The following is a 24162-nucleotide window of genomic DNA, read 5'->3' as shown; positions in this document are numbered from 1 at the left end:
CCTTCCTTTACATCACTAATAACAATCTTAAAGGTGATAGCTCAGTAGTTAGGGTGCCAGCTACATGCACCAAGGGTGGAGGGTTCAAACCCAGCCTGGGCCTGCCAAACAACAATGACAACTGCACCCAAAAAATAGCCGGTTGTTGTGGCGGGTGCCTGTAGTCCCAGCTACCTGGGATGCTGAGGTAAGAGAATCGCTTGAGCCCAAGAGTTTGAGGTTGGCACTTTACAGAGGGCAACATAGTGAGACTGTCTCAAAAAAAAAAAAATCTTAAAGGTGATAAAGAATACTGACAGACTTTATAGAAGAAATGAAAAACATACCAATTATTTTCAAAATAATGCAGTTTATACCTATAGTATTCAATGTATTATACTTTCTAAGATTTAATATATTGATGTTATATAATGCAATATAATATTAGGATATATTAAAATGGTATATATTATTATAATGTAATATATCATATTTGTGGATGTGCCCCTATTGGTATATTTTAAGCCTTTGGGCTACAATTCTCTCTTTTTTCCCTACTCCAGTGGGAGACATAATTCTTATTAAAGACAATGAATCACTACAGCAATGATTTCAAAGACAGTGTGTGTGTTACACACGTGTATATGTGTGTTTGGGGCTGTAGGTAGGAGGGTGGGAGGCACCACGGGGGCCGGCGTCCATGTGTTCTCCCATGCTGCGTGGGTTTCTCTGGGTGCTCTGGTTCCCCCCTGCATCCCAAGGATGTGCACATCAGATGAACTGGCAGGTCTAATGGTCCCAGTGTGAGTGTAGGTATGTATGTAGGAATGCACCCTGTGATAGGACGACAGCTCCAGGGTTGGTTCCCACCTTGTGCCATGAGCTGGGATAGGCTCTAGCCACCAGAAAACTTGAACTAGATTAAGTGGGTTAGAAAAAAATGAATACAAATGATAGCCAAATAAAAATTCATCAAGAATGCAATAACCAAAGGCATAACAATAACTGATACAGTACAAAAATACTTCATGAGCCCACTGCCTTTGTGATTTTTCTTTTTGTTTTGTTTTTTTTTTGAGACAGAGTCTTACTATGTCACCCTCGGTAGAGTCTGTAGAGTCACAGCAACCTCAAACTCTTGGGCTTAAGCGATTCTCTTGCCTCAGCCTCCCAAGTAGCTGGGGCTACAGGCGCCCGCCACATGCCGAGCTAGTTTTTGATTATAGTTGTCATCATTGTTTGGCAGGCCCAGGCTGGATTCAAACCCGCCAGCTCTGGTGTATGTGGCTGGCATCCTAGCCGCTGAGCTACAGGCACCCAGCCAGTGTTTGTTTTTGAGAAGGTGATCCTAACAATTTTTGCTTTGCAAATATTTATTCTTTGATTTTAGCCACCACTAGTCAAAAATTTACCAAAAATTGCATAATTATCTTACCTGTTTTATGAATCTTTCTTAAATGTATGCATAGCTCACATACATAGAAATGTTTTGGGTCTTTATGTAGAAGTTTGGTGATATATTTGTGACCAGAAATATACCATAGGACATTAACTCACTTAGCCTGTGGTAAAACTGGTTTCATTGCATGTCATTTTGCTTGAAGTCAGTTTCCCAGAACCTACTGATTATGTTCAGTTAGGGTTCACTGTACAGTATTTCAAGAGTAACTCCCTCAGAACTTCTCATATGTCCCCCATTATATATATGTCAACGTGTATTTGTGTCTCCTAGAAGGCTTAGTGTGCCTTTCACACTCTGAATACTGCAAAATTGTTGATGAAATAGGGGAAGGGAGGGATGAAAAGAGGCCAGAAGGAAATCAGCAGCCTCACTGGGCTTAGGATTTCCAGGATCGATGTCAGCAGGAGCAGCGCAGGAAATCCTCAGTCATTAAGGGCAACACACTAGGCCAACGCGTCCACTTCTTTGGGAAGGAGCATTACTCATAAGGATTTTCCAGTGATATCTGCTCACTTGAATTTATTTTAGCTTCATTGAACCCTTTGGTGAACTATGACTTGAAGCCACATAACAACAGGACTCAGCAAACTTACACACACACACCCCTTCACAAGTTCACATACAACCCTGTGTACCAGATCCCAGCACTCCATGTCAGTGCTCCAGTATTTGTCAATTAACTTTATTTTCAGCACTACTGTGCTAGGAACCCTTGTGAGTGGGAAGAATTAAATCATTGGGTGAACATTTTCCTAAGTGCTGGATGGAAACCATGGCCAAGTGATTCGTGACTATTCTTTGCTAACCTGTTACAGTGTTCTTACAGACTTTTTTGCAGCTCTACATTTTGCCCCAGAAATGCCTACTTCATTGAAATCTATAGTTAGCCTTTCTTATATTACTTACATCAGATAAGCTAGTTGATCGTTAAATCTAGGCCCACTGGGTGCAGTGGCGCATGTGTGTAATTCCAGCTACTCTGAAGGCTGGCTGAGGTGGGAGTATGTCTTGAGGCCAGGAGTGTGTTTGAGACCAGCCTGGGCAACACAATGAGACTCCATCTCAAACCAACAATGAAAACAGATTCTCAGAGACACTCGAGTGTCTTTTTCTAGATTGCTGATACCTTTTCTCCTTCAAAGTACTTCACGAGCACAAGAAACCTCCTGTTTTACTAATGTTATATACCAATTTTTGGTTTTCTGCTTTAATTACTATCATCTTTATTCTCAGTCAGGAATTCCACATATTCCAGTGTGCCAGAATCTGGTTTGCAAGCATTGGGAGTATCCTTTACAAAGAATGGAACACACATAAAATTATGTACAGTATACATAATACTTGATAATAACTATTATTTTTGCCTTTACCGTACTTTTTATTGTTATTTTAGAATGTATTCCTACTTCTTTTTTTCCTTCCGGAGACAGAGTCTTGCTCTGTCACCCAGGCTGGAGTGCAATGGTCCAATCATAGCTCATTGCAACTTCAAACTCCTGGGCTTACACTACCCCCCTGCCTCAGCCTCCCGAGTAGCTAGGACTCCCTGTACATGCCACAATGCCTGGCTAATTGTTAAAAAATTTGGTATATATGTATCTTGCTGTGTTGCCAGGCTGTTCTCAAGTTCATGACCTCAAATGATCTGCCTGCTATGGCCTCCCAAAGTGCTAGGGTTACTGGCATGAACCACTGTGCCCAGTCTTCCTCCTATTTATGAAAAAAATAAAATAAAAAAGTTGCCAGGTGTGGTGACATGTACTTATTTTCCCAGCTACTTGGGAGGCTGAGGCAGGAGGATCTGTTTGGCTGTGTTGATTGGGTGTCTGCACTACATTCAGCATCAATATGGTGACTGTCCAGGAGCAGAGGACCAGCAGGTTGCCTAAGGAGGGGTAAACCAACCCAAGTTAGAAACTCTCATTCTGTTCAGTAGTGGGATCACACTTGGGGTCAGCCACTGCACTCCAGCTTGAGCAATATGCAAGGTCTTATCTCTTAAAAAAAAAGTTAACGGTAAGACAGACTTAAGATGTCCTTGAGGAGATCCCAGAAGAAATTGGTATCACCGAGAATGAAGCTCCATGTATGCTGTGGCCCCTGAAGACATTCCAGTGGGATAAGATGTCGGGGTTAAGACAGTGATACTGAGGACCCTGACCCTGGGCAGGCCTAGGCTAATGTGTGCGTTTGTGTTTTTAACAAAATATTTAAAGAGAAAAAAGCTTGTAGAATAAGGATGTAAAGAAAGAAAATAATTTTTCACAGTCATACAATGTAAAAAGTAACACTTAACTTAAAACACAAATACAAGAGTCAAAAAGTTAAAAAAAATTAAAAGTCTATAACATAAAATAGTTACAGTAAGCTAAGGTTACTACTGACAGTCACTCTTATTTATAAATTTGGTGCTGCCTCAGTGTGCAGCGCTTATAAAGTCTACAACAGTGCACAGTAATGCCCTAAGCCTCCACTCACCACTCACTGACTCATCCAGAGCAACTTCTGGTCCTGTGAGCTCCACTCATGGTCAGTACCCTGTGCAGGACACCATTTTTTATCTTTTGTTTTTGGAGACAGAGTCTTGTGTGTCACACACACATTTGCTTCTTTTGTCTTTTAATATGGGGGTATTAGAAAATTTAAAATTACGTCCATGGCTTATAATGTATTTCTTTTGGACAACTGGCTCAACTGAGCTAGAACAGGAAGTCTGCTTGCTGTGGATGAGGAAAACCAGGAGGGCTCAGAGGTAAGTGTGGGTGGAACCAACCATGACTGAAATTGCAAGGCTGGAGGTAGAATTAACATCTGAAGTCAACACCTGTTGTCAGAATTTTCTAGGGCACTGTTTGGCTCTAAAATTGTGGCAATGTACTATAACATGCCACAAGGAAGGATAGTAGTTAGAAAGGGTGACAGTTAATCCTCAGTAAAGTCCAGGCAGTCAGCAGGACGAAGGGCCTCCACAGAGAAGACTAACCCATGTCCCCGACCGGCAGGCAGAGACTTTCGGGTAGAGTCGAGCCAGAGCTCGTCCATTACTTCTTCATTCATACATCCTCCCGTCTCTCTAGTTCATTATCTCCTCACATCCAAGTTGGCTTCTCCTCAAGTATTGTTATCCATATTTTTCTCCATATAATACAAAAATGATTAAGAGATTTAAAAAGAAAAAAATGGGATGGAAAATCAGTTACTGTCATTCACTTATCAGTCGTGAGGAACTTGTGGATTGAGGAACAAAGCAAGGGTAAACAGGATCTGATTTACTGATTGAAAAGACCCTGTGGAAGCTTGTCTTCCTAAATAAGGAGGGAAAAGGAAGAAAAATTTTTACTTTTAGCTCTATTTTCTTCTTAAATACATAGAAATGACACTATTTACATAGGTGAGCATATTACATAACGTGAATACAGCAAAACTGCCCCTGGCCACAGCTAAAGTTGTAAGCAAGAGTTTAATTATTAAACTCTTTTCCCGAGGTTGGAAACCCCCATGAAGTAACTATTGTTGGAACATCAAACTAAAAAGAAAACCGAAGAAACTTTAAGCTTTTTAACATAAACTTACTCCTTTCTGCAACAGGAAATCTTTTAAAAATGGGGAAGCAAAACTAAAAGGGGTAATCCCTATTGCAGGCGAGCACGGTGGATGGCCCGAGTGTGTCTAGTAGCCTTCTGACATGTCTCTCGCCGCCCACACTTAGCTTCCACTTCTGAAGTTCCTCTTCAAAGACCCCCTATCTACACCTGCCCCAATACCAAATTCGAACGCTCTCTTTCGCTTTCACATAAAACTGACAAAAGGCTCTCCCCTTCAACCATCCCAGAAACACTGCTGTCTAAAATTGTCTTTAGAGTATCTAGGGAAAGAGCCTCTAAAAATGTACATGGAAACTCACTTCTGTGGCTCACAACCTTTACGCTTTCTGGCATTCTTCTCAATCTTTAACAAACATTTACTATGGTAGGTGCCTGAAACACAACAATGGGGACGGGTGGACTTAAAGTACATAGGGAGAGGATACCATAAAAATAAAACTGTAAGGCTGTGAGGCAAGTACAGGGTCAGGAATACACATGGGGTGCCAGGGTCCATTCAGGAGGGTAACTACCTCAGCTTAGGTGGGGGGAGGTGCTGATAAGAGATGACTGTTCAACTGAAGTTTGAAGAAAAAGTAGGGCTTAGGCCACAAAGGAAGGAGGGAATTCCAGGCAGATATAAAATTATTTACAAGATGCTGATGGCAGAAAAGGCCAGTAGAGATTCAAGAAAATGCGAGCTATTCACCATACCTGGGGGACATGCTATGTATTAAGAAGCAGAGCGATTCAAAGCTGGGAAGGGACGCAGGGCTAGGTCATGAAGAGTTGAGCCTGTAATGCTGAGAAGTTGGAATGTGGCCAGGCTTGGTGCCTCGGGCCTGTAATCCTAGCACTTTGGGAGGCCAACGTGGGAGGACTGTTTGCACACAGGTGTTTGAGATTGCAGTGAGCTATGATGACATAACTGTACTCTATCCAGGACAACACAGAGAGACGGTCTCCAAAAGGAAAAGAAAAAGTTGTTGGGACTTTACCAAAATGGCAGCAGGAAACCGTGGGGAAGGGGAGAAACTTCCTCAGATTTCAAAGGCCACTTTTACAAAACAGAAGGATGAATTATCAAGAATTTTTAACCAGAGGCAAGAGATGTACTGGGAGATTACTTGACAAACCCAAGCGAGAAGGTGTGGGAGCCTGACCTGATCAAACCATTAACAGACCTGGAATCAAAAAGATTTGCAAAAATTACACAGGGCAGAGAGTTGTAGAGAAATAGCATGAGAGAAAAGAAGGAGTTTAAGTTGATTGGAAGATTTCTAGCTAAGGTATCTAATAGATAGGAGCAATACCAATACCAATGAGAAGAAATATGAGGTTATAGGGAAAAAAGTTTTCCTCAACATAATGAGTTTGATATCACAGAAGGCAGCTGAATCCGCAGTTCAGAGACAGATCTGAGATGGTAATTCACACATGACAGTCACTCACTGCATTCATTTTCTATTATTGCTGTGACAAAGAGTCATGACTTAGGAGCTTTAAACAAGTTTAAGCAAATGCATTATGTTAGGGTTCCTAGGTCAGAAGTCCAACAGAGGTCTCTCCAGGCTAAAATCGAGGTAATGGCAGGGTTAGTTACTTACTAGAAGATCTAAAAGAGAATCCATTTCTTTGTTCATCCAGGTTGTTGGCAGAATGAAGTTCCTTGAAGATGTAAGATTCAAGTCTCCATTTCTTTGCTGACTGTCAGCTGAGAGCTAGTCATAGATTCTAGACGCCACTCACACTCCTTTGTCTGTGGTCCCCTGCCGCCTTCTTCCTCAGAGCCACCAAGAGCCACGGGGAGTCTCCCTCACACTTGAGTCCTGGCTTCCATTTCTACTACATCCCTGGAAACTGGCGGTTTTATCTTCCTTTTCCACTTTTAAGTGCCCACGTGATTACACTGAGTCCACCCAATGCATGTGTGTATTTTAAGGTCCCCGACCTTAACTCCACTTGAAAGGTTCCTTTGGTCATGTCGTGTAACATACGGATTCCAGGGATTACCCTTAGGAGGTTATTATTCTGCCTACTGTGTTAGCCAACAGGTGCTTGCGTACAGAGCATGATGCTCTGAGGAACAGTGACATTTAGGTGCAATAGAGACAAGATTTCAGGAGGCTGAGAAGAAGAATAAGCAGGAGCTTCAATAAGAGAGATTTTCATAGGAGAGAAAACAGCTGATTATCAAGGAACGAAAGAAATCAAACTAGCTAAGAAACAAAAAGCCCTTTGGGGTTGGTTAGATGTATCAGACTAATCAGTAACTTAGGATAGTTCCATAATAGAAAAAAAGCTCGCATTAACAGAAAAAGTAGGAGAGAGTGAAGATTATAAAGAGAGATTACCCAAAAGATGATGATGGTGATGTCAGCTAGTGCTGCCATTAAAAAAGAAAAAAAAATAACTAAAAATCCCCAGAAATTTATTTTCTTATCATTCTGGAGGCTCAAAGTCCAAAATCAAGGTCCTGGCAGGTTCTGTTTCTCCTAAGGCTCTTTTTTTTACAGGTGGCTGCCTTCTGTCCTAATGTGGACACAGGCGCCTGGGGTCTCTTCTTAGAAGGACCCCAGTTCTATTGGATAAGAGCCCTCATTTTATCACCTCATTTAACCTTAATTATCTCCTTAAAGGCTCTATCTCCAAATAGTCATATCGGGGGTTAGGGCTTCAAATCATGAATTTTGGAGTACATACTTCAGTCTATAATAATGACGACAATGGTAACCATGTGATGCTAACATTTACTAAGTGCTAAATATGTGCCAGGCAAAGTGCTAAGCCCTTCATGTATTTGTGAAATAAGCATGACATACCTGTTGTGTCATTTGACCCTCAAAGCAATCTTAAGAACTATTATTTTTCTCACTTTATCCTTTGAAGAGTTGAAGCAAGGTCACACAGCAGAGCTAAAAAGCAAACCAACTTGAAACCTGGTCTTTTAGCTTGAGCCCATGTTCTCAAATGCTATTATCACTCTACTTTTCCAGCAATGGAAAAGAAACAAATTAGGCAGAGGGTAAGTAAAATATGGAGATGAGGGAGGTTTTGGAGTGGGGAGGGGGTAGGGTGTCTTTTTTTGTAAGTCTAAAACAAGGAATGGCTTGATCAAGTTACTACCCCAAAGGAAAAGAGCTCAAAGAAGAAGGTCAAGGCTCTTGATTTTACTGTTTCACTTTAGTTTCTGCCATGATCTTGATGAAAACTGAAAAAAAGTGCACTGCATAGCAATTTAAATCCTTCTCTCTACCAATAATTCTTAACTACCTAGCATGTGACAACCACTATGAGAATCTGATAATACAACAGTGAGCGAAACTGTCCTTGCCCTTAAAACACTTAACAGTCTAATAGGGAAGGCAGGTACTCATTAAATAATCATAAAGCAATATACAATAATAAACTTAGATAATGCTGGGACAAGAACATAACTCTACAAAATCATCTAATCTAATAAAGGAACCCGGTCTACAGTGTTAGGGATCAGGAAGCCTACTCTAAAAGACAGTTACCTTTGATCTCAAAATGAAAAGAGAGTAGGGGAAGGTGATGGGGAATAGTGTTCTGGGAATAGGGAAGAGCAAAGCAAAGGCCCTGGTGTGTGGGAGGGGCTGTTGGACACGTGAGGAACTGAAAGGTTAGTGTGGCAGGTGGTCAAAGAACAAGGCACAGAACAGTGAAGGGTGACGCTGGGGAGGGAGGCAGGGCCATTCTAATAAATTTGGTTTTGATCTCAAAGGCTGTTGAGATGTTTTAACAGTACCAAAGAGACACAAGATTGGGTCTGTCTTGAAAAAAATAAAAATCACCCTAGCTCTACTATGGAGACTAGATAAGGGTGTTCATAAGAAAGACTGCTTAACTGAACAACAACCAGAAAAGAGACCTGAGGCTTGCCCTTTGACTGGCAGACTGGCAGATTTAGTCATTCTTCCTTTACCTGGGAGAAAGTTAAGAAAGTTAAGCTCTAAGTAGAGATGAAAGGAGGGAAGTATAAATGTAAAAAATAAAGGCTGAAAAGTAGGAACATGGCACACAGTACTGTCCAAAGCAACTATCTGCTATTAGATTCTTCCTCTGGAGCATGAATCTAAAGGCAGCAGAAAGGTCATAATTTCTGCTGTTTGCAAATTTTAACGCAATACACAGAAAAAAAATCCCTTAACTATGAAAAGAAAGACAAACAAGTTACTTCTACAGCAAAGACTACATGCTTGCTGTGTGTGTCCAAATAAACAGAAAATTCCTGTTACTTTTCTCACCTCTTAAATAATAAGGTGGGATTTTTTGGATTAAGAATACAGAAAGATAGAAATGAGTGTATCTAAACATATGAATCAATAGTGACTGATTCCTAGCACGCTGAAGCTTGAGTCAGTAATTAATATATGCATTTTATCAACTTTCTATTTAACTCAAAGATAGAATCTTCCTTTAGAGCAATATCGACTTTCTATTTAACTCAAAGATAGAGTCTTCCTTTAGAGCAGTATGTGGAACCTTCTACCTCTGGCAGTTTAAGGAAGCTTGGTTTCTACCTTATGTAGACTAATGAGACCAAACTCAAGTCATTCATTCAGATTCCTAGAGGTCTAATCTATACTAATTCACATCATAATCTTTCTTCAGTTCTAAAGACTACTAGTTACACTGTCTGACAAATTGTTGGGTTAAAAAAATGGATAATCTCAATACTAAAATGAAAAAGGTGTTTGTTCTTACTCACCAAAGCACTCATGAGAATGACTGTAGAACTTAGCTAAATACTGCATGAAGCTTGATACTACTTAATCTTATTCTAGTTACGAGCACCTGGTAGTTAGGAGCAATTAGCATTTTGCTCATAAAGACTTTCTGTCTGAGCAACTCAGATGGTATGCCCCAGTTTCCAACACAGCTGCTACCTATAATAGGATTCCATGAGAAGATTCAAAAAGTAAATGAAAAAGAGCGTCAGAGCATAGCTCCGAATATTATGAATAAAAACCAAAGAGGGCTGCTATCAATGTTCAAGAGTAAATTCTTATTCTTCTTTAAATGATTAAAAGAAACACCAAAAAATTAGTAACAGAGGTTGGCTTGGAGGAGGGTAGATGTGTTTTGAGTATGTCTGAATTATTTTTAAACCATGTGCATCCTGAAAGCCAGTATACTGTACTCTCAGTCCAAATCCGACTCAGCTGCTTTCTAACTATGTGGCCAGTTAACAGCTACATGACACTGAATGTGTTTTTATCTCACTGTATCCAGGTTTCTGCATCTGTCAGAAGGGGGTAACAACACTTGCCCTCACAGGGTTGCTGAGAGCAGTAAGAATTCCCAGTGGTGGACTACCTCTGGCACAGAGTAAGCACTGTGCACATGTTAGCTATCATTACTGAACTTTCTGAGTTAATTTTAGGCTCACAGAAAACTGGAACTAGTACAAAAAGTATCCTTATTTCCCCCCACTCCTCTTCTCCCAATGTCAGTGTCTGTTACAACCACAGTATAATTACCAAGAACAGGTAATGAAAACTGGTACAATATTGTTAACTAGGTTACTGAATTTCTTTTAATTTCACAAAGTTTGCCACGAATGCCCTTCTTCTGGGATCCACACTGCATTTAGTCCTTTCTCCTTCGTCTCCTCCCAACTGTCATTAGTTCCTCCTGGCAGATTAAAACTTAAATGATCAAAGGAAACGGTAGCAACACATATCAACACTATGAAACATGACACAACACACGGAAAAGGAAACATCATTGTACAGTTTTCTTGCCAAAAATGTGTAACTTCATGCTAATTATGAGAAAATATCAGATAAACTTACTATGTATTATTTTGCTAGGAAGAAACAGATTCCAGGTCTTTTTTTTTGGCCAGGGCTGGGTTTGAACCCACACCCTCCGGCATATGGGGCTGGCGCCCTACCCATTGAGCCACAGGCACCACCCCAGATTCCAGGTCTTAACCTGAGGCATCAGGACATCTCTTCCACAACCTCACTCCCTCTCCATCCTGACAGATAAGAACAACTCTGACCCCTTCCTGTCCCTTTACAGATACCAGTCTCCCCACCCACAACTACTCTGCTGCTGTTAAGCACGGGTTCTGGGCAATTCACAGGCCTGCTGCCTCCTAACTTTTGCAGTCACTGGTTTTAGGAGATGTTCACAGGCCTCTCTGGCTTTCTAGGCTCAGCTCTGAGGCCTGCATATTGTTCAAATTTGGGACACCACCACAGGTAAAGGTAAAATTCTCCTTCTACTAGCTTAACCCTTAATAGAACTTAATCTACTAACTGGGCCAACCCAGCATCCTTCCACAAATGTAAACTCAAACTTCAAGGGGTCTGGAAGGGAAAAGTCCTAGAGTGAGTAGGGAGGTGACACTTAGGGTTACTGGGACTGTTAGCAAGGATTTAGAACATAAGCTAAAAAAAATTTTTTTTTAAAGGTAGTGGGTTGAAGGGATGGGACTGAGGGCACAGCATCGTTACTGAAATCCTAAAATTGTCTCTTTTCTTCTCTCTCTATCCTTGCTGTAACCTTTAGAAGGAAACAAGGCCACCATCTTGTTTTTTCTCTAACTTTTTTTATTATGAAAATTTTTGAACAAAAATACTGATAAAATAGTTCAATTTACACTTTATAACTACCACCTAGGAACAACAGTTATTTATATTTTGCCATATTTCACTTATTTGTCAACACAGATGAATATTTATACTTTTGTCTTTTTTGGCTAAACTTTTGAAGGTTGCCAAGTATCTAATGCATCACCCCTAATCCTCAGCATGCATCTCCTACACTTGAAAATAGACCGGATAATAGAAGATTTTAGTAAATTGATGTTAATTTTCTAAAGTGTCATAAAGAGATCGTGACTGTGTAGGAGAAGGCCACCGTCTTGTATAAATTCTTTTTTTTTTTCTTTTTATTGTTGGGGATTCATTGAGGGTACAATAAGCCAGGTTACACTGATTGCAATTGTTAGGTAAAGTCCCTCTTGCAATCATGTCTTGCCCCCATAAAGTGTGACACACACCAAGGCCCCACCCCCCTCCCTCCGTCCCTCTTTCTGCTCCCCCCCATAACCTTAATGTATAAATTCTTAACAGTCAGGAGTTGACCTCTTGGCTGTTACATCAGCATCAGCTACTGCCTCAGAGCTGATTAAGGACTGTGCCTGGAGTAAGCAATGATTGTTCTGAGGTTTTCAAAGGTTTACTATTGCAATTTATAACTGGAAAATACACAATAACTACTACGAAGAAGGGTGAGTTTTAACATGTCTCAAACTAATCATTTCCCTGTTATTTAACAAAATATAAAATAAATGGGGGCTCTAGACCTTCTCCAGATTTCTTAATTATTTTCTCACCAGGACCTTCAGATTCTATTTATCCCAAATTGTTCCATATTTAGTCTCCTGCTCTAAACTATTTTTGCTGTTTTCCAGGGAGGCTTGAGTCTGGGAGTTACATATAGCCAGCCAGACCTCTGAGGTTGCCATTCACGTCCCTGTTTCATCACAGAAAGAAATTCCCCTGTGTTTTTTTCAATGGTGCTGTACCTGACTCTGCTTCTTAATAGATGTTAATTGACTTGGGAAAGAGTTACATCATCTCTTGAAGCCTTGTTTTCTTCTTCTTTTTAAAATGAATAACCTTGCTCTTTCTTATAGAATTACTGTGATGACTAGTGAGATGCTACGAACAATACCTGGCGCATGGTGGACATCACGCAAGTGATGGCAATTATCCCAGTCTCCATCACTCATCCTGCTACACCAAGTGGTACAGGGGCAAGGTGAGAGGTGGGCCACCAGAGTGGAGGGGTTGGCCACATTTCTATGGCCACACTTTTTACTGCTCAGCTGCCCACACTTGGAAGTAAGAGTGGGGATCAGGAAACACAGAAAGCAAGTGAGGTTGTAGGTTCCACAGCAGCACCAGGATTTCAGGAAAGTATGTACTAAGTAAAAACATAGCCTAGCTAAATAGTTAAAAGTGTTGTTCCTGTTTTGCGGAAGCAAAATTTAAATTAAATATTTAATTTAAATTAAATATCAACATAAGAAATAAAATATTTGCAACAATAAAGTCTTTTCAGTCCTTTTTTCTTTTTTAAACATCCCTGACTTTATCTTCCATTTAAACATTAGGTTTAGTAACCCTTAGTTTAAACTGGCAAACCATGTGCACTGAAATATTCCTTATAAATGGCCATTTTATTTATATTCTATTTTTAAAAAATACAAATAAATCTAACACAGCTTCATACCTGCGGACATGGCTCTTCTACTGTTCACGTGCAGGGATCATCTCTCTGGATGAGCCCCCTTGTGCACTACTCTGCTTTCAACTAGCTCTCAAACAGTGTTAGCAGGTTTATTTCTCCTCCCTCCAGTAGCAGAGGCAACAGATTATGTAAGTGAAGCTACTGCGCAATCTTCTCCCTGCTTACTGGTTCAAGCTGCCTTTAGTTAGTTGTTTGTAAAGCTGCCCACTGCACTCTCTCACGTGCTTCTGTCCGCTGACAATAGGCATGCTGTTACCCCACTTGGAAAATTAACATGAATATCCACAGTAACCTGGCAGTTGTCCACTGCAGTCATTTTCCAGGCGGCCAACTGAAGGCCACGCACAGAGAGGCCTTTGTTGTGAGCAAAAACGGTTTCTGTGAAGTTTATGGTGATGCTGAAGAGGTTTTGTACAACCCCATTGCGCCTGGCTCAAATACATGCAAATGACAGCAAATGTTCTGTGAGGGGTATACAGGACAAGAAAAGGGGGGTCAGTCTATTCAATAAGGTTACAGGTCTTAATCGTTTCTTCTTTGGTCTTCTAAATTTTAACATATGTGGGGTTTTGAGTTTTACTTAAAAATGGAAAGTAATTAGTTTTCAAACATGGGTTTTGGAATACTTTCCAATAGTAATAAAGTACGTACTATTCCTCAATGCTGTAACGATTTTTTTTTGTTGCTTATACAATTTATTCTAAGCTTTTGGGAAAAAAAATAGCCTTGACCTAATGGCCGTTTTGAATATAGCCTGCAGGATTTGTCTGATTTCTGGGACAAATATTTTAATACATCATAAGAAAATCACAGAAGCAGTATTCTAGTAAGTGCTCTCCCCAAATCCACTGGCAGCTCCCTAAATGCCTAAATCCCTTTATAAAAAAGCATCAGGTACTCTACTACTGTACTTTTGAGAGTTCAGGATTCTGCAGGAATCCGTCCAGTCCATTTATGTTATTTTAGGTGCCTATGAGTCATCTGCCTTGTACAAACTCAAAACAGGATTTTTTAAGTCATACTAATTTACAATAATCCTCCTTTCCTTTCTCTTTTCCTTTCCCCTTTCCTTTCCTAGCAGGGTCCAAATCTGTTATCTAAACTGCCAGGCAGCAGTACCCTGATCACAGCTCACTACAGCCTCCCATTCCTGGGCTCAAGTGATCCTTCTGCTTCCGCCTCCTAAGTTAACTGGGGCTACAGGCATGAGATACCGGGCCTGGCTAATTTTTGCTAGAGATAGGATCTTGCTCAGGCGGATCTTGAACTCCAGGCATGAACCACCACACCAGCCTATAATAATCCATTTCTAACCACTTTTCACTAACTTAAAATACAGTAGGAACCTCCATAGTTGACCACCTCCTTAAGTGGACCTGATTTTCATATCAACACTGTGGGCCTCATTCCTTATGATGACCATCTCTGTATGTTGACCACTTTAAGGTTCCTTGGATAGTCAATTTATGGAGGTTCTTCTGTAGTCTTGACATTACCTATTTTTTTTTTTTTTGCAGGCAATACATGTATTATTCAAAGACTTAGTGAATGGTGAGTTTGAAATTATCCTTAAATAACTTATATTAATCTTATCAAACTTGAAACATTTAAAAATTCTACAATAATAGGATAACTTAGGAGCATTATAGAAATTTCAGATGAATCACAGATTATAAAATTTTTAAGCTGAAGATGACTTTGGTGATTATGAAAACTATATTTGTTTCCTTCAAATTCAAGAGGAACCTTATTTGAGTGAATGAACCTGGGACTATGAAACAGAAAATAGTCCAATTCTAGAAACAACAAAGAAAGGTCACCGCTGCCAAAAAGGCATAGAATATAGTGTGATCTCTTTTGCCTTTAATCAAAGAAAAAGATCAATGAGGTATAATGACTTCCTGAAAAGAGAAAGAAAACTATGGAAATTTAGAGAAGTCTCTTTAAAAAAAGAAATTATAGCATCTCTCCTTTCCCATCTACTAAATGCTAAATGAGACCCTAAATGTCAGCCTAGCCCCTCGCTATCCAGTATGGGAGCTATTAACCACATCTGACTACTTAGTGTTTAAACCGTGGCTAGTTCAAGACAGTACCAAAACATACATAAAATATCTCATTTAATGTTTTTATGTTGATTACACATTGATAATTTTTCATATTTTCGATTACATAAAATATTTAAACTAATTTCTTCTGTTTCCTTTTTCTTTCCAAAAGTGGCTACTGGAATATTTAAAGCACATGTTTTTTATTTGCCTGGCTAGCTCAGCAGGTAGCACATAAGACTCTTAAAATTCTATATGTGGCTTATATTTCCTCTGGATAAAGCTAGACAAGACAATTAGTTTATAAACTTAAGAAAAGAAACCACAATGTTATGAAGAAAGCTTTATGAAGATATAAAAATTTAAAGCAGTGGTTCTCAACCTTCCTAATGCTGCAAGCCTTTAATACGGTTCCTGTGGGTCGCGACCCACATGTTGAGAACTGCTGATTTAAAGGAAGGAAAAAATTCAGAAAGGGAGAGGAAAGTATATTCTATGCTAGAATCATAATATTATATAAATAGTAGGGACTTCTCAAGATCACTAGCTGTGAGAACTTTCTGAAAGAAATTAATCTTCCTCGTGTGATATCAGAAAGGATTTAGGCCAGAACGAGTCACAATCCTGAAGACACACTGACCCCGCATGTCTACAGAGCCAGCAGAAAGCAGGCAGCCTGTGTTGCAAACATTGCAAGGCACCAGAAAGAACTTGACTCATCTTGTTCACTGCTCCACCTCCAATACCTGTAAGAGTGCTAGGCACCTGACAGACGCTACAATAAACATTTGTTGAATGAGCAAGAGGGCAAATGAGCTCCTATGGAAAGGGGCGGTACTTTCCAGGAAATTCTAAGGCAGGAGTACGGGGAGGAGGCGGCAAAAAGAGAGTGAGAGTGTCAAGGAAGGAGAGTGTGTCCATGTTAGCACCTCCCAAAGCCTTGCTGTAGTTCCAGGAAATGAGGTGAACAAGGTTACAACACAAAACCAATCCCTCTTCTAACTCTGTCTAACTGTGGTTTTATCACCTGAAGACCAGAACTACATAAACCTCCCTTAGCATCCAAACCGTGATTTAGCTCTGAGGACAATCCAACCAGACCGTATCCACAGGGGAGGGGACAGCCCTCCTCTTCCAGTATCACAAGCAAGCAGAGGAGCTCCCTACACACTGCTGGGGAAGAGGAAGACGTTTCTTTTGTTTCCCTTTTTGTTGTTGTTTTTGGTTTTCGTCTTTTTTATGTTTTTCTCTGACTCCCCAAATCTTTCCAGCCAGCTCCTTGTCGTCTCCCGTAACCCCTCCTACAGTATCTGTAAATACAGTGTCCCGACGCACAGGGAGCAAAGAGGCCTGCGGTCAGGTGAGAAGTGTGTGTGGTGTGTACTCAAAGAGGAAACAACCTAAAATAGTGCTTATCTCGGGCCTTACTATTCTTAATTGTACATATTCTCCCATGTTTTTGCAATATCAGTTATTACTTTTGTAGTCAGGAAGGCAATAAACAACATCCACAGAATCCTGGGGAAGAAATTGTGACCCACAAGTTTTCTAGACAGGTAAGGAGTAATTCACACAGAGGGCAAAGGAATGGAGTTCAGTCACGTTTTATGTACATTTGAATTATGTGCCTTTAATACAGCATGATAGGAAACATTTTTAATAATGTCCATTTACAGGGTTTTTAAAAATTAATTGAAAATCTCCACTTAAGAAATTGTCTTACACCAAAGCTACATGACAACATAACCAGCTGGTAAGCAGAAACACTCATGATTGTCTATAGTTTTTGTTTTTGTTTTTATTTTCAGCTTGCTTGTTCATTCTTCTTCGTTTGAAGTACTCTTTCTTTTTGTTCATTTTCTTCTTCCTCTGGCGATGCTCTTTCCCATTGCCTCCCCAGTAGCTGGGATTACAGACGCCCACCACAACGTCCAGCTGTTTTTGAAGTTGTTAGTAGAGACGGGGTCTTACTCTGGCTCACTGCTGCTCAGACTGGTCTCGAACCTCTGAGCTCAGGCAATCCACCTGCCTCGGCCTCCCACAGCGCTGGGACTACAGGCGTGAGCCACCACGCCCGGCCTGTCTATATTTTTTGAACCATGCTATTGTGTTCATTCGCTTCTGTAAGTGATTTTCGTGATAAGTGTATTATTTTAACATTTACAGTTGTTTAGAATTTAGGATATTTTTTATATCTTACAGTAGTATCATCCAATCTTGCATTCAGTATGCTTGTGTTAATGCTGAAAAACAGCTGATGTTATGTGTGAATTTAGGAAATAAATATTGTAAAATATTAGAGATTATAATATCAGAGGTTGTAAAGACTGGAAGTGGTTGTTAAAGTAATTTAAATGTAGGATTATGTCTAAATAAATATCTGTTTTGTTTTTTTTTAGAGACAAAGTCTCACTTTGTCCCCCTTGGTAGAGTGCCATGGCGTCACAGCTCACTGCAACCTCCTACTCCTGGGCTTAGGCAATTCTCCTGCCTCAGCCTCCTAAGTAGCTGGGACCACAGGCACCCGCCACAATGCCCAGCCACTTTTTCGTTGCAGTTTAGCCGGGGCTGGGCTCGAACCTGCCACCCTCTGTATACAAGGCCAGCACTCTACTCACTGGAATAGCCACAGGCACCTCCAAAATAAATATCTGATTTCAAGATAAAACACAAATAATAATTCTCAAAACAACTGAATAACATAAAATAATCTGAAAATAATAAACTAGCTCTAAAATCTCAGATTATACAAAATTAAATGAAGACGTAGGACAAAATGTTGGAAAGAAAGTTACAGTGATTTTGTTATCTTTATAATTGGTGTAAATTTTTAAAATTCAGGTAAATTTTTTTTAAATTTTAAGAATATCAAAACATAAAGCAATGCATTCCTTTCAAATCACATTTAAGAAAAAGTTAAAGAAAATATATTTAAACTTAGACATCAAAGAAAACATTACAAAGAAGCAGCAAAGAAGAATGAAAAATTCCAGATTATACAGTAAATATATTTTACTAAACTTAAGCACTAGAAAGTTCCTTGAATGTGATTTTCTTAAGCGGCTACAAGTGACACTCTTAAAGATTTAGAAAGCTTAAGAGGAAAAGGTAAAGACAAAAAAAAAAAAAAAACAACCAAGGATTACATTAAAGTAGAATCTAAGAAGCATAAGCATCACACAAGGAAAAAGGACCATTTTTTGTACAACCCATAACACAACTCATACAACTTTATGAAATAAAAGTGCTAAAATATGCACAAAGTAAAAATTGTTATAGATATAAATACTGAAATACAGGGAGATTTCCTTAGACATGCAATTAAAGATGAAAATACAAAGTTAAATAAAAGTTGCCTGGTGTCAAATAATACAGGCCTTATCTATGATAAGAGTTTGAACTTAAAACCAGAAGTCAGATGATTAAAAAAAAATTAAAGAATTTATTTGTATAGTTTTGTGAAGAGTTGAGAGTAAAAGGACTGACAGTCTTCCTGACTGAAGGGTAATCCGAGTCCACTGTCCACAGTCATCCATGAACACATTTCTAGGAAAGCAACCTTTAGACAGCAATTTACTCTTTACAAAGGGCTTTCACATTCGTATTACCTTCAATACTACAAAAAATAGGAAAGGGCCGTGACATCTACACAAGAACAAACAGAAACTCTTGGAAGAAAGGAGCATGACTCGAGAAGGGAAATCCCTGTTGCCGCAGAGGATTGTTGGTGTATAAATGCTCTAGATATAGCAGTTAAGAATCTCCTTTCATGCTCAGCATTTCCACTTTCTTCAAGAAGAGAATCAAAGCTGAAGGAGCAGCAGCAGCACAGCAGCAACAACAAACAAAGATGAGGCTGAAGGGCGTGGCTGTAGCCTTGGCCCTGATAGTCTATGCTGCAACTGTTCAAGGTATATGATACTTTTTACTTCTAAGCCTATAAATTCCTTTTCTGACATTTCAAATGTCTTTTCTTCCACTTTATCCCAAAAGAAAAGATAAATTTTTATTTAATGTCACATATTAGAAGTTACTATAGCTTTGGCAAGGAAAGGTTGGAAATGTTTAAGGCATTAGAGATGATTATTGAAACTAGCAATGATAAACTTAGGGAATTTTTGATTTGGCTACAATATCTAGCAAGAGCCATTCTTTTTCTTTTTCTTTCTTTTAGACAGAGTCTCACTTTGTTGCTCTCGGTAGAGTGCTGTGGCGTCACAGCTCACAGCAACCTCAAACTCTTGGCCTCAAGTGATTCTCTTGCCTCAGCTTCCCATGTAGCTAGAAGCTATTTTTAGAGATAAGGTCTTGCTCTGGTTCAAGCCAGTCCCGAACTCCTGAGCTCAGGCAATCTACCCACCTAGGATTATAAACCACAGCCATCTGTTGCAATCAGATGCATTACTAACCAATGCTATGATCTGTTCTAGGCTTCCCCATGTTCAAAAGGGGACGTTGTCTTTGCCCAGACAAACTATTAAAAGCAGTGAAACTGGGAAATATTGAGAAAGCCTCCATAATTTACCCAGATAACAACTGTGACAAAATGGAAGTGATGTAAGTAATAAACTTGCCAAAGGTGACGATGGTGGGTGCATTTTTATGTTTTTCCATCCAAACCTTAAGGTTCTTTTGTATTTTCTCTTAACAGTATCACTCTGAAAGCACATAAAGGGCAACGATGCTTAAATCCCAAATCCAAGCAGGCCAGCCTTATCATCAAGGTAGGTTACAGATTAGCTCCATAGTATAACCTGGTTTTGTCCAAGCCAGCTCTTTTGAAAGAAGACAACAGACAACTGTAGAAAGATTCTGCTCTGACCCTGTGGACAACATTCTGTTAAGGGTCCTTGGTTGGAATAGCTCGCCTTTCCTGCTATGCATTTTTACATATCATTAGGAAAACAAGAACAGCCCAGGTAAATGAAACTCTAATTTTCTCATTACAGGAAATTAAAAGAAAGAATTTTTTAAAATATAAAAATGTATAAAGTCCTGGAAAAGAAGATTTAAAAACCTAGAACAAGTATAACTGTGCCTACTGAAATAAGACTCCTGCCATCAGAAACACTTTCTCCTGCCTGCTGCAACACACATTCATCCATTTCTAGGTTAGAGAATCTTCACAAAGATCCGATGCTTATAACGGTTTTGCTGTGATTATGAAGACATTTTTGTCTGTAGGAGTCATCTGTCTGCAAATACACATTTCTTTAATCAAGTACTTAATATCTAGAAAAAAGTTCTTATGCATTATTTTGTTTTATAAAAAGAGTGTAATTCATGAAATATACTATGAAAAAACTATATGGGAAACTGCAAGTATTTCATAATTAATAATACTGGTCTTTTTTCAACTTTTTTTTGCTAAGATGCTTTGAAGCAATTAAGCTCTGTATGTCTGCTGTATATTTTGGTTTGATCTATGTGTATATGATAGCAATATACTGGGTACATTTTAAATATAAAATGTTTTTGCCACCATAGAAAATGTTGAAAAATAAATACATATGTGTATATGCATATCTGGCAATCACTCTTACTTTTTTGATTCTGTTTCTTTGAAAACTACATAATCTAATCCATTTCTTTAGTCATTCCTATAAAATTTAGGGATAACTTACACTAGTTTACTTTGAAAAGAATCAAAATCATTTTTCTCTAATAAACTGCCACAACCCTTCTTAAAATAGAAATTTGAAGCGACTTTAACAATTTTTAACTTATTTCAAGAAGCATACAGCTCTGTCATCATGCAGAATTTGTTCAGAAGTTTGTTTGTTTGTTTATTTATTTATTTATTTATTTATTGAAACAAAGTCTCAAGTTGTTGCCCTGGGTAGAGTGCTGTCACATCACAGCTCACAGCAACCTCTAACTCTTGGGCTAAGTGATTATCTTGCCTCAGCCCCCCAAGTAGATGGCAGGCGCCTGTGCCAAAACGCCCATTTTTTTGTTGTTGTAGTTGTCATTGTTGTTTTAGCTGTCCTGGGCCAGGTTCAAACCCGCCAGCCCTGGTGCATGTGGCCAGTGCCTTACCCACTGTGCTACGGGCGCCACCCAAAAGTATATTTTAATCAGTAGTAGGGAAGGACAGCCTTTTTTGAGGGGGGGTGATCTTCCTAGTTCAAACCCCTTTCTCACTTGGGGAAAATCCCTTCTTGCATGAGTCACGGTGGAGGCCAAAACATAGAAGACAATGGGAGGAAATCCTCCTCTACATCCAGAACAAGGACTCAGCAAGGCTGTTCCTGCCCTAGACTCAGAAGTCCAGCTAGCACCACAAAGCTGCTGTCAGTAAGAAAGTTAAAAAGGCAGTAACAGATGAGTTAAATTCATTTTCTCCTTAAGATAGCAGAGCTAGTTTCTCTGCATGTAGCCAAAATCCTTGACTGATATTGAACTCTATATAGACAGCTATACGTGTGAAAAAAATCAAAATTAAATGATAGGATCACAATCAGGTATCCACGTGATAATCATAATCATGTGGTCTACTTATAATATAAATTTATAATAAATCTCTGTTCCATAAATCTATACAAACTTGTATATAGAAATGGGACTTTTTTTTTTTTTTTTTTTGTAGAGACAGAGTCTCACTTTATGGCCCTCTGTAGAGTGCCGTGGCATCACACAGCTCACAGCAACCTCCAACTCCTGGGCTTTAAGCGATTCTCTTGCCTCAGCCTCCCGAGTAGCTGGGACTACAGGCGCCCGCTACAATGCCCGGCTATTTTTTGGTTGCAGTTTGGCCGGGGCCGGGTTTGAACTCGCCACCCTCGGCATATGAGGCCGGCACCCTACCAACTGAGCCACAGGCGCTGCCCTAGAAATGGGACTTCTACATAAACTCCCTGGATGGTTTTATGACCTGAATCTAATCTTTAGCAATTTATAGTGATTTTTTAAAAAGTCTCTTTAAAAAAATAAAAGTTCATTGAGTTAGGGCTACATGATAAATTTTGTATATTTAAAAGTAGATTAAATATTTACATTATACTGATAAGATAACATATACCTAAATTTCTCTATAGCAAAATAAATATATGAAATAATTAACATACTGAACCAAGGTCCTTCCCACTTCTGTAACTCTGTACATACTATTCCCTCCGCCCATTTCTTTACTAGTCCAATGCCTACAAATCTGGTCTCAGCTTAAATGACTTCTCCAGGAGGCCTTTGAAACTACCTCTTCAGCCTGAACTAGATTAGGCACCCTATTAATTTGTCCTTATAAACTCTCCACTTTTCCATCATACCATTTACTGCAGGTGTAACTAAAGAATTATCCCTGTGCCCAATGTCTGCTCTCTCACAAGTGTAAGCTCAGTTAGAAAGCCACCAGCCCACAGGGCAGTGCTGGGCACATACACAACATGCCCTACTGAAGGGCAACAGAAACTAAGGGGACACGATCTCCCAGCAGAGGAAGGGCATGAAGGAGCACACGGTGTAGGAGATATAAAGTGATTTTCAGAAAAAATAATTACATTCATTTGGCTAGAGTGAAGGATGGAGGATATCAAAGGTCTAGATAGACAACTGTTAGGTCTATGCTAAAGTAGAAAAATGCCAGTTAACTCCTGAAAAATTCCTGGGCTGCGAGCCCTCAACAAAATGGAGTAAGTCTGGTTTACTCCCAAGACAGATGGGAAAGTACTCACTGACTTCTTGCTTGACTAACTCCTGGGCCTGGGAAACAAACTAACTGTCTCTACACTGACCTTTAAACAATGCCAGGTGGAGAGAATACTGAGACAAAGATGTGTGGAGGAAAAGTACTGAAACTAAAATGTATGGGAAATATGAAAACCAAGATGTGTGACGTACGGATGACTAACCGCCAAATTCTGCTTCTGTACAAGGCTCGCTTGCTAACCCTCCCCTTGAATTTCAGGGATTCACTAAATATTCATGAATAAGAAAGTAAACCTGTCTAAATTATTCTGGGAATTGCACAGAGGGCTGACTGGAAGTACAATCAGTGGCCTCCAACACATTCACAATGCTGTGTGGGAGCAGAATACGTTGCAATAGCTCAGGTCTGTATTTCCCAAACTTCAAGACATTCTCACATTGTCTTCACAATGTTTTACCATATTTATCTTCAATCTTTATTTTTATAAAGTTCATTTTACTGACATTTATGTGAAAAGCAAACTTTTACTACTATACATGTCAAATCAGTCTTACATGCCATAGAAATAAAATTTAATGATGAAACACAATACAAGGAAAAAATATAAAATTCCAACTTGATATTATTATATGCCAAAAGTTCTAAGCCTCAGGCCTGCTTTATACAAATATTTGTTAAAAGGGAGATTCATAAAATATAGTTGGTGAAATGTTTGGAAGTCACACTAATACCAAATTGAGACACTCACTGCTTTAATCAGAGGAACTGAAGTTATTAAAAAGAGAATAATTCATTGATATGCAAGAAAACGTAACGTTATCAATAAGCCACCTGGTATTACTGCACACTTTGGAAAATACTAGTGTGAAAATAATAAGGGCGGGCTCTGTGGTAAGTAAATCCAGAAATTCCGTTCCTACATACATCCCCAAAAGAACTGAAACAATTGTTCTAACAAAAACATGTAAACACATATTCATAGCAACACTACTGGCAACCACCAGAAAGTAGAAACAACCTAAATATTCATCGACAGGTGAATGGATAAATAAAATGCAATATATACACAAAACAGAACATTATTCAGCCATAAAAAGGAATGAAGTTCTGATACACACTTCAAGATGGAGGAACCTGACAATCTGATGTTAA

The 24162-nt window shown here is 39.3% G+C and overlaps 2 protein-coding genes across 5 annotated transcripts in view; one reads left to right on the top strand and one right to left on the bottom strand.

Annotated features, from left to right (window-relative positions):
* Positions 1-13415, bottom strand: part of ART3 (ADP-ribosyltransferase 3 (inactive)) — a 56262-nt gene extending 42847 nt beyond the window's left edge. The window contains exon 1 of one of the 2 annotated variants that reach the window (XM_053587329.1): positions 13300-13415. The gene's annotated coding sequence lies outside the window, so the exon portion shown is untranslated. The remainder of the gene's footprint in view (positions 1-13299) is intronic. The other variant, XM_053587412.1, reaches the window with a different exon arrangement.
* A 3188-nt stretch (positions 13416-16603) lies between these two features.
* On the top strand, positions 16604-20861 carry CXCL11 (C-X-C motif chemokine ligand 11). Of its 3 annotated transcripts, none has more exons than XM_053595211.1 (5): positions 16604-16725; positions 19162-19276; positions 19796-19922; positions 20017-20089; positions 20315-20861. In XM_053595211.1, exons 2-5 carry the CDS (start codon positions 19216-19218, stop codon positions 20354-20356), a joined length of 303 nt encoding a protein of 100 aa, XP_053451186.1. In that variant the 5' UTR covers positions 16604-16725; positions 19162-19215; the 3' UTR covers positions 20357-20861. The 3 variants fall into 3 exon arrangements, with proteins under 3 accessions (XP_053451186.1, XP_053451176.1, XP_053451169.1); XM_053595201.1 differs by having other exon boundaries at positions 16664-16725; positions 19143-19276; XM_053595194.1 differs by lacking the exon at positions 16604-16725 and having other exon boundaries at positions 19046-19276.
* Positions 20862-24162: the final 3301 nt, after the last annotated feature.

Source organism: Nycticebus coucang, chromosome 1 (assembly GCF_027406575.1).
Source record: "Nycticebus coucang isolate mNycCou1 chromosome 1, mNycCou1.pri, whole genome shotgun sequence".
Classification (NCBI taxonomy): domain Eukaryota; kingdom Metazoa; phylum Chordata; class Mammalia; order Primates; family Lorisidae; genus Nycticebus; species Nycticebus coucang.
The sequence above is the reverse complement of the archived record's forward strand: the minus strand, read 5'-3'. Positions and strand labels throughout refer to the sequence as shown.

Excerpts from the sequence above, each read along its gene's own strand:
- CXCL11 (XM_053595194.1), top strand. The coding sequence starts at position 19,135 with ATGCTCAGCATTTCCACTTTCTTCAAGAAGAGAATCAAAGCTGAAGGA. Across the intron at positions 19,923-20,016 it reads TGTGACAAAATGGAAGTGAT|TATCACTCTGAAAGCACATA; the intron begins GTAAGTAATAAA and ends TTCTCTTAACAG. Across the intron at positions 20,090-20,314 it reads AGGCCAGCCTTATCATCAAG|GAAATTAAAAGAAAGAATTT; the intron begins GTAGGTTACAGA and ends TTCTCATTACAG.